This window comes from Lycium ferocissimum, chromosome 2 (genome assembly GCF_029784015.1).
Source record: "Lycium ferocissimum isolate CSIRO_LF1 chromosome 2, AGI_CSIRO_Lferr_CH_V1, whole genome shotgun sequence".
NCBI classification, from domain to species: Eukaryota; Viridiplantae; Streptophyta; class Magnoliopsida; order Solanales; family Solanaceae; genus Lycium; species Lycium ferocissimum.
The window spans coordinates 71,351,815-71,363,048 of record NC_081343.1 but is presented as its reverse complement, the minus strand read 5'-3'; the positions used below and the strand labels follow the sequence as shown (position 1 = coordinate 71,363,048).

Genomic DNA, 11,234 nt, shown 5'->3' with positions numbered 1-11,234 from the left:
TAAACAAAAATTTGTAGGAGTAATATATTCTGATGAGAAATATAGGCGGCTAAAAAAAAAAGACAAAGAAAAGGACTTCCCTCGAATCAAGAGATGCCCCAAATTCTTAGAACTCTAAACTTAAAATTTTCTATTCTCTAATGATGTAATCTGTAAATTATACCATATACTTAAGCTATTATTTGATTATTCAGACTATTATTTGATTGATCGTTTCATGGGAGGTGCAGGTCATAACTCATAAGTGAAGGATAATCTTGTTTCCAAATTAGGGCTGTACGTAGTTTAGATAAATCCAAAATTCAAATCGAAATTCGAATATTTGGACAAGGTCGGGACTCCACCTGAACTTGTCAATTTTTATTTCGGTCTACACCTAAACTTTACATTGGCCTAATTACCCCCCTCAACTTGACAATATGACAGGCATGGACGTGTGACACACGCGCTTATTTAAATAATCTTTTTTGAGCCAAATCTAAAAAAAAAAAAAAAAAAAAAACTTGAAACAACAATATTTTGACCATACTTTTTTTATTTGGCTAAAGATAATGATATTCTAATCAAGTTATTTTTATACATTTGACCAGGAAAAGACAAAATATAAAAGTTAAAACAAATAATCATGGCATCTAAAAAAGAAGTAAATAAAATATCAACAAATATTTTAAGAATTTGACCTAAAAAAAATAATGCAGAGTTGAAATAAATTGTAATTGCATGAAAAGAAAAATACACAATTTTTTTTGTAAAAATACACAATCTAAACTTCATTACTTTTGCTAAACCTTCTTTTTATTTGGCTAAAATAAATAGAGTTTCAACTAAGTTATTTAGATTTGGATCCAAAAAAAAAAAAAAATACATAGTAAATACATAGTTGAAATATATAATCATATCTAAAAAGAAAGAAAAAACGCAATTGGGATAAAATATGCAATGTATATCAAGAAAAACAAAAAAGAAATACAATTGGAACAAATAAATCATTATATTGATTATGTGGCCATTAATAGTTGAAAAATACTCCACTTGGAAGCTGATTTTTCGATTTTTGACGCTTCCACCCTCCTAAAAGAGAGTGTATTCACGCTCTTTGCCACATCAACATCTAGGGGGGTCAAGACTATCATATTACCAAGTTCGTGGCCAACGCATAGTTTAGTAGTGCATTAAATAAAAAAGGGAAAAAGGTCAAAAATATCCCTCTACTTTGTTTTAATTTGTTTTAATGGCTAAAAATATCCTTCGAACTTTCGAGTCATTTATGCCCCTGCTGTTATGAAAGTTACAAATATATCCTTCATTTGACGGAAATTCTCAAATTGATTCAAATAACCCGATTTCACAAAAAATAACTCACTCCCATATTTTACCAGCCCCGACCCACCGCCTAAAATCAACTGAAAATCAATGGTGTTATCTGGGGTTATATTTGTTAAATGAAGGATATATTTGTTAACTTTCATAACAACAGGGGCATAAATAACTCAAAATTAGTTCAGATGATATTTTTGGCCATTAAAACAAAGTAAAGGGATATTTTTTACCCTTTTCCCAATAAAAGATGAAAAGTTTAGGGAGTCCCAAGCCATTCTGCCTATTTTGACATTTTGGATTGGATTTCAGATTTAAATTTTAACTTTTTTGAATAATGGATCGAATTTGGATTTGGAACTTAGGACTTTTGATATTCGAAAATCGAATTCCTTATACCTTATGTTTAGCCTACCCGACTATCTATTAGATATTAGTGCATTACCTATATGTCCAATGTAATAAGTCAAATATACTCTACTCATTACACATCAATCCATAATTAAAAAAAAAAAATTACTAAGTTGCTTATATGAATACTTTATTTATATGATTGTTATAGCTACGAGGAACTATATATTAAGGAAATTTGGTATGAATATGTTATTTGATTGTTCATTTTGTAAGAAGAATAAGAAACAATTCGACTTATAGGTCGAACCGAAAATTCGAATTATCTAAATCGAGCAATAGGGGAGAAAGCATAGCATGTCGCAATAAAAGCTTGATCCGAGGCGTCAGGAAAACACTGCCGTCTGTTCCAAAAACAAAAGCCCCTTAGCGCCCCAGGAGAGGAGTGGGGGACGGCCCTACGTGCAGGTAACAGCAACACCGGCTCTACGAAGTCAGAATCGAATCTTTCTGTTGGCTTTCCCAATTCATTCGTGAATTAGTGGTATCTGTTGATGAAATGTCATTGGATGGATCTCCCTCCACAACTTCTATTCGCAGATGCGGATATTTCCGGGTGATTGAATATGACTCAACAAAATTAGCAAGGCTTCGAAATCGAATTTAAAAAATCCAATCCAATCCGAACGTATTTGAATCGGATTCGAATTACATTTTACAAAATCCGAATGCCGAAATTATAATCCAAAATATGCTAAACTCGATCCGATCCGAACGATGAACCGGCCTAGTTTCCATCCATTTTGTTGTCGATTAGATAAGGCACTAAAAATTGGATGGTCGGGCTTTGGAGGGAATTTCTTTATCAAAAAATTGGGTGCCCCACAACCTCTGTCAACTTTCAAACCCCTTTTATCTTTTGATTTTGAGATTGCCACTTGTCAGGCAGCCGCAATGTATACCATTTCTTTCATGCCCTTTGATGATCCAACTCAATAACAAACTTGTTTGATTAGACATCACTTTTTCAAGATTTCTTTTTCGCAGGCTAATAAAAACTTATTTGGAAAAACGTAATTATTGTTGTAATTGTTGCTTTGATTTTTTAGGGTAAACTTGACCTGGAAGAATAGAAGCGGCATACTATCACAACTTCACAAGGCTTCTGGATTTACGATTGGAACGAACAAATTCTCACGCTCTAATTTCTCATAAAAAATATTCAGAAAGAGAGAGCACTAGCTCTATTATATCGATATTTCCAAGATTTGACATGAGCTTTGACAAAAATAAGTAATTAAAAAAGGTTCTACAATCAAAGTAAAACTTAACTTATTTCAAATATTTATGATTCAGAAGTACCATTTCAACGGCCTAAGTTCAGTTCAGAACTTCCAACATATCAAGTTTATTGGAATTTGCTAACGTCATAATGTTCATTTTCTTTATTGCCTCCCAAAATAAGTTTAAAAAAGAAGTGCAACAAAAGTGAGGAGGAGAAAACTTACAGGTCCAACAGCTATTTTTGGCTTTTGCGGGGCAGTGAGTGCTCCAAAGAACAGCAATGTCAAATGCTTGATGAAGTGCTAATTCATTTCCAAAGTGACCCTGGTAACTATGGCTGCTATATATGCATTCACATATATTCTTTTAAAAGTACTCTAGTAGATTTCATTTTCGTGTATGACACTACAAGTTTATAACATCTCGTGCACATTTACAGGTACAAACGATTGGAGAAATAATTGACAACAGAATATTTACAATCTGAGAGGTTTTTTTATAGAGTAAATAAAGAATTGCAAATGCCACGAGGCATACACTTGTTCAGGTGCTCGCAGAAGGCCCAAAGTACATGCAGATTGGCGGGTTAATCCTGAAGATAGAGAGGATAGCTGATGGTATGGTCCAAATCCCATCGCCACATATCAAGCCAGACGCAACAGCACCAGCAAAATCTTCTGCATCCTTCTTATTTATCCTCTCCCATACAAATAATATCACTGTGCCAACAAACATGTCAATTGCAAAGTAGGCCCCAATATAGAATGGTACAGCCATCGCCATTGGAATGGGAATGAATTGGGAGAATTTCGCTGGAGTGACATCCCTTAAGAGGTTAACGGCCAGAGCTGCCACAAAGAACACACAACACAATGCAAGACAATGCTTTGGAAGTTCAGAGAACCCCTCAATCCCCAGAATGGCCATCTCTCTGTAAATAACAGCATATGGTGCTTTGTATGGACTATCGGGAGATCCAATGTCAAAAGCATTCCAATACATCCAGAATGTGAGGGGCGCAATAATGCAACCCATGGCTGTTCCCACCAACTGACTCACAAACATCGATTTAGCTGATGAAAGTGTAAGATACCCCGTTTTGAAGTCTTGCATTAAATCAGCAGCAGTGGAGACTATGGACATCATAACTCCACATGCTGCCAATCCTGCTACCACCCCACCATTGCTTCCTACCAGTGACGCAATAATAAAGAGACCAATCTTACCATATGTTGAAGCCAAGCTCCAGTCTGTAAGTCCTGTACCATAGGAGTTGCAGAAAGCAAGGGCAGGAGCAATTATATATGAGCAAAGGACCAAGTACCACTTCAGAGGGGGGAAGATAATTGGCATTGTGGCTGTAGATATTGCAGCCAGGGCAACATATCCAGATGCCGCAAACCAGAACGGTATCCTATCTTTCAGGAAAACTTCGTCGCGCTTCTTCTTTTCCAATTCTAGTTTGGAGCTCTCACCACCTGTAAGAATATGAACAGACAAAATCAAGAAACATCACCCATGACACAAAGTAGTAATCTCTCAAGTCCATTTTAAAGTGAACACCAAAAAGTGCACGCCGACTGAATGATTAATATAATTTCAGATTTCCATTTCGCCCTTCCTATAGTGCAGTAACAGAGACTTTCTGAATTGATTGATTGGTTGACAAAGCAATTGTAGAAATGAGGAATAAGTCAATGCAAAAGCTGACCATCAACTTTTTCCGCTGCTTGATTACAGTTCCTCAATTGCATTGACATTATAACCAAGCAGAAAGTGGAACCGTCTGTTTATCAATTTGGAATTTCAATGTAGCAATTTGTAATTTTATTAATATGGTGCTCAGTCGAACATACTGATGTTTTTCTCGGTACTTAAAAACCAAACATTTGGTCAATTGAGACCTACCTATGACCTCCATGACCAAGGGAAGATTGTTCTCCGTGCTGCTATTTTTAAAAATTGCTGTTACGGAGATTGAAACTATCTTAACCAAATTGTAAAGCCCATCCCCAAGTATGAGGGAGATGGCTATGAAGACCTGCAAACAAAGGAAAAAGGAAGATTATAATAACGCCAATGGAAGTATATGGAAAGATTGAAAGAGCACCAATGGATGTATATGGCCAGCTCTCCAGGGTAAAGGATAATAGAATGAGCATACTGGTGATGTCATGAATGCACCTTAAAATGATTGGGTAGAAGACAACATGATATATGAGGTTAAGAATCTCTAGGGGCTGCAACAGTAAAATAACAAATCTCTAGGGGGAAAAAAAATATGCTGAAGATTCTGATTTCCTCAAGGTCTACACCATTAAGAGGTGACATATGAGGACAATGCCCATATCTTAGCTGTCACACCTAGAAAGCTTTTGATAAAGCCCTGGAAGCATATAAAAAGCATGCTTCTTATGAGGCCCTTGGATTCTTAAGTTGGAGAAAAAGGAACTCGTAAGTTGCTGATCACTGAACAGCAGTCTTATGTTGACGGTGCACTATCTTTCTACGTGTAGAATTGTTCCAGAAATATAAAGATACAGCAACATTCTTTACATTTATAATTCAAGAGTGCGTATTTTCAGTGATGTTACATGCCAAGGGTGTGCGCCTGTAATTGCTTCTGGGTGACAGCTTTGGAGTAGGCAAGTAGATACCTCCTAGATCCAGCACCTCGCCCCCAGAGGAAGGCACCCCTATCGGTAGGCATTCCACCAAAATGCCTAGGATCCTCAACTACAATACCGACTTACTTCTTGTGTATCACAATTTCTAACTATACAAACAATCTTAAGCCATAGACAGAGCTAGCCTACAAAGGACCAATGGCCAGTTCGTCGGACAAAAGCATCGAGGACAGAAAGATAAAAGCAGACTTTATGAAATATGGTTATCAAACAGGAATTGAAGAAATTGAATGCTGTGCGTTCAAAACCTACTGCAAAGAAAATTGCAAATGCTGCGCTTGAGAAGTATTTTGGCAAATTTAGAAGTATCCCAACCCTTTGAAAATGTCTCTCGTTGCTATATAGTCGACTACAGATATTAATCTTTATACTCTAGGCTGACAAGATCATAGGCGAGGAATCCGCTAATATAAATTCCATCTTATCTTTCTCGTTTTCATCACTTCCTTGTATTAAATCATTTTCTGCCAAAATGAAGTACAGGAATAGCTTGGGAATGTTTGCACAATCTTTCTTGAAGTACAGTACTCAGTACTCTTAGGATTGCAAATTGAGACCACATTACCGAGTTGTCATGTTTTTGGATGTGAATTAGCTAAAATTAGCATCAGTAATTACATACCTTATATCCATAGAGACCTTTGAAATCATTGCTTCCAAGGTCTGCTGGGTACCAGTCACCAGCTCGTTGGGAGATCAATGGCCACAGTATACCCCATGATATAATAGCTCCAAAGAGAACCGAACAGTTGACTATGTGAGGACAGATGAGACCACATCCAACATAAGTCGGACTAAAGTCAAAATAGAACCTGCAGGATGATGACTGAGTAAGAACCAAAACATGAACAGTGAATTCATTCTTTAACAAGAAAGTTGTAGATTTTTCGTATTCCAGCAGGTAGGGGAAGGGGGATAAAATAGGTATAAGGAATTCATACTAAAAAGCTTCGGAATGTGTTTCTCTCTAGGCCCCAATTTACTATAACAAAAACCAAGGACAGAGAATATCTAAAATAAAGAGTTAAAGACTGTATGTAAACATTAAAATATAGGGAAAGTATCCATAAGAGACCATGCAGAAGAGCGAATACAAAAAAGAGGTCTCAACAGCAACTAATTTAGCAGTAGCACCAAAAACTTGGCATCTATAGAATTCAAATAATGCAGGTGTTCTAATAGCCTAGCACATATTTTGCTTGAAGAACCATTGCAAGTGCTTCCTTCTCTTGAAAATGAACACCTGTTCACAAAAGCATAAATCTAGCTTTCTCATTCCAATTTACAGCTACAGATTATTCTCTTCCTTCACAGCTAACCCATGGAAATTAGAAGCTTAAGAATAACAAACAATCAAATATGAATAGGGGGGAAAAAGTTCAATACGAATAGAGAAAAAAAGGAAGAAAAAGAGTTTGATCTTCCCTCTATAGCAAAGGAAAATACGAGTTACAGCTATTAGAGCGATATGCTTACGTGTTCTTGAATAGGGTCAGCCCAAGAGTGGGAAACTTGTCAAAGCCACATGCGTCCCCAATACCACTGAAAAACCATTTAAAACAGCTCCAGCAGAAACTTATGCTCAAATATTTGCCAAGACGACCAACTTGCTCCCTGTGACAACAAATGATAGTTCTGATATTCATAGAGCACGAGATGTTTCATAGTAAAAGTTCTCCTAGGAACGTACAAATGATCGGATAGTTTAAGCACACAACCCCACCCCCCCACCCCCCCCCCCCCCAAAAAAAAAAAAAAAAAAAAAAAAAAAAACCCACTGCGAAAAAAAGGATAATGTGAAATCTATATATTCATTAACCTCTGAACAAAAGAAAGAAAAAAAACGACTCCAAAAGCCAGAAAAGAAAAGGGAGTGCTAATTATTTGGTGACGTTTGGTCGAGCAGGCAAGGTGCTTCTTCAAGTACATCAGCCACCAAGAGTCTTTCTTGCCGATAAGGGCCATTAAGTATAAAATAAATTGAACCGATCTTATCTTACTAGACACCATTTGCATTTTCATCATCAGGCATTTAGTTAGCCCAAAAATGTAGCATCTTTAAGAAATTAGATACAGAAATGAACATAATAATGTATCTCTTGCCTTGCAAGTTCAGCGCCAGTATTTGTGTGGAAGCTGTTTATCAGCATGGCAGTTGCAGTTCCACTAGGGTATGTGAGCTTATAGCCCATTACCATAACCTGAAATTACATTTAAAAGAGAATAAAATTTATCAAATTGATATTTGAATCCCACTTAAAAAAAAGCATTTCGGAGAATAGCACAAGTAAATAAATAGAAAGGACGCTGCTGGCCAGTGGCTGCTCTAACTGTTCAAGCGCAAAGCAGTGGTGTTGGTTCCCGAATCAACAAAGGTTTTGTTTTATCTTATGAATGAATATGTCTTCTCCACCTCTTAAATTAAATTATTTACAAGATTTCTTACACAAAACATACGGAGAGGTCAGAATCAAAACCATGCAAACCTTAACATTCTATTGAACTACTGCCAGAGCTGATCAGAATCAGAAAGTACCTTACGGAGAGGCACAAGACTAAAAAGTCCAAGGAAACTAACAACAAATATAAATCCCATCATCCATAATAACCCTGGATTCTTAACATCCTCTGCACGGTTTCCAGGATAATCAGGACCTATAAGGTTGTATGTTTTCTCATCCATTGCTAGCAAGTATGACCCAAAGCCACCTGTAAATATAAGGTAACAAGAGAATGCATCATGAATCAGACATATGATAAACTTAAAGAGCAACTTATCAAAAAAAAAAGAAAAAGAAAAAAATGATCAACTTAAAGAGTTGAAATTGAAAAGTACTAAAATTATTAAGTCGTCATCATCCTTTCAACAATTTTAAAGATGCAACATATATTTGGTTCTGCGCAAAGCATGGAAGCACAATGGAAATACCATAGTAAAAAGAGCTTAAGGAGCCGTTTAGGCATGAGAATTATTCACTTCTTTTCTGAAATAATTTTTCACTTTATTTCAAAAATGTTTGGTTATAAACTTTCCAAATCCAAATTGGAGTTGGATTCCAAATTTGGAAAAGTGCTTCAAACCTGTTTTCCAACACCAACAACAACAACATACCTAGTGTATTCCAACAACATACCCAGTGTATTCCAACACCATCTTCATAAATTCCAAATAAAGTGTTCTCTTCTCTCCTTTGCAAAAAGTATAAGCAACACAACTCCAACTTCATAAATTCAATATTTGGAATCTATGGCCAAACGCCTACTAAATTTGACAGTAGAACCCATTTTTTGGAGAAAGAAATGATGTTTATCAAAACGTCCAATCAGGAACAGTTCAAAAAGCTAGAGCACTTATCAACTAAATATGGCCTTTTAGTTTCTGTAAAAACAACAGTACTAATGCGTCTGTATATACATAAACATATATATACATATATAAGGAGAAACTTTAGTCATTTGAATCTCAGCAAATAAAATCTGCTATACACAGAAAACAATAGTACTCACTCTGTCCCAATTTATGTGATATAGTTTAACTGGGCACGGAGTTTAAGAAATAAAGAAAGATTTTTGAATCTTTTGATCTAAAATAAGTCAAAGATATTTGTGTGGTTATAGATCGTCTATAAAAGGTAAAGTTTAAAGTTAAATTATCGCCAAATCAGAAAATGTATCATTCTTTTTGGGATAAACTAAAAAGGAAAGTGCATCACATAAATTGGGAAGCGAAAAAGGGAGTAGTAACGAACCAATCAATAGAGTAGACCACTATAACAATAACTCAGAGTTTCTTTTGTTTACTTTAATCAATCAATCAAGTACACCTCAACCCAAACTAGTTTGTAATGGATTGCACTCATATTCCTTTTTTTTTACTTATTAGAAAAAAAAAACAGAAGAAGAGGGCATTACCACTAAAAGCGAGGCCATAGCAAGCAACAACACAGGTCTGAATAACAGTATTCTCTTGCTTAGTAAAGGGTTTAACAGAAAACCCGAGCTTAGACATAAACCCGGTCCATGATTTGACAAAGAAAAACCCGAGCAATCCAGCAGCAACATTGAGTGAAGGAATAATACCAACAGTGAGATTGAGCTTATGTGTAATGATACAAAAGAGAGTCCCAAGCACAGCACTGACAACTAAACCTCTAATAGTGATCTGATCTTTCCAATCAGGGATATTTTCGGGGATTTTAGAGGATTCATCTAACAATGGCTCCGATATTTCTATAGTTTCTATAGTTCCAGTCCCCATTGGAAATTTGCACTGTTGGGATTTGGATTAGGTTGATATACAAAATGAGATAGAGAAATGGGTTAAAACTTGTTACAAGTCAAAGGGGAAGAACTGGGCTGGTTGCTTTGTAGGTTAGTTGCTAATATGCTATTTGTAACCTTACACGCAACGCAACGAATAAGGTGTTTTCATTTTTTTCCCAACATACTACTAATAACACTTTTCTTTTATTCAAACTTCTTAATTTTGATGTGCGTTTAACATTTAATTTTTAAATTTTTTCAAAACAAATTTTATATATTTGAGAATTAATTAAAAAAATACTACTTCCTCCATTTATTTTTACTTATACTTTTCCTATTTGAAAAATCAAGTAATAATTCATCATTTTATATCCATTATATCTTTGTTATTTATTATTGGGGCGGAAAGTTCAAAGAAAATTTAGCGGCTGCACAACTTTTAAAATATGTTTTATTAATTTCAAAGTTAACATAATAAAATTGTCATTCTACTAAATCAAATACACGACAAGTAAAAATAGACAGAGGGATATAAGCGTCATAATTAATAATGTAAAATATTTAAAAGACATACAAAAAAATTAGGTCAAAGAAGAATTTGTTTGATTCTCGGAAAACGGAAAGTGTCACGTAAATTGAGCCAAAGAAAGTAGTACTTTTTGTTTCCCTTGTTTTTTTCACCCACCTTGCTTCACTATTAAGTCCACGTGATTCAAGTGGAGATGAAAATACTTCCCACTTGAATGAAAGGCTTTGATCTAACAATTACAAACGTGGGATGAAAAGTCATAGAAAATTAAATTTTAAACTTTCATAGAGGCCAAAGAGATTTATATATTCTTATGTCCAAATTTTAATAGATTCATATGATAATTGTGTTAGTTATAAGTAGCAATATCCAACGTAATAGTTATGTTCCTCACAAACTTTCCAAACATCATTACTATGAAAAGAAAAATATAATCTTACCATCAATCTAATTCCTTAAGTATGCCGGGAGCAGATAATATGTTGCATACAACCGATCTATATCGGCGAATCTTTTGAAAAATCAAAAGTGGTTTTTCGTAACAAAAAAATATATTTTAGATAGTTAATATTGGAGGCGGAACTAAGAATGACAACTTCAAGTGATAATAATTGGATTTTAAATTTAATATTTGTACATATTTAATAAATTTCTTAATACAAATACACTGTTTAGCAAAAGCTAGCGGGTTTAGACGAACCCGTTTATGGGCTTCTAGCTCCGCCATGTTGATAATTTTGGTCAAGTTTAAGGGGGGAAATAAGTGTTTTTGAATAGTTATGAAGCTAAAAAAAGGAATGTTT

At 35.1% G+C, this 11,234-nt stretch overlaps 1 protein-coding gene across 1 annotated transcript; it reads right to left on the bottom strand.

Moving 5' to 3' along the window:
- Positions 1 to 3,313: 3,313 nt before the first annotated feature.
- Positions 3,314 to 10,001, bottom strand: LOC132047334 (probable metal-nicotianamine transporter YSL6). Its single transcript, XM_059438349.1, has 7 exons — positions 9,552 to 10,001; positions 8,176 to 8,348; positions 7,743 to 7,840; positions 7,116 to 7,253; positions 6,262 to 6,451; positions 4,861 to 4,993; positions 3,314 to 4,430 (listed from the first exon to the last, which is right to left on the bottom strand). The coding sequence occupies exons 1-7, from the start codon at positions 9,895 to 9,897 to the stop codon at positions 3,496 to 3,498; spliced, it is 2,013 nt and encodes a 670-aa protein (XP_059294332.1). The 5' UTR covers positions 9,898 to 10,001; the 3' UTR covers positions 3,314 to 3,495.
- Between the last annotated feature and the right edge of the window lie 1,233 nt (positions 10,002 to 11,234).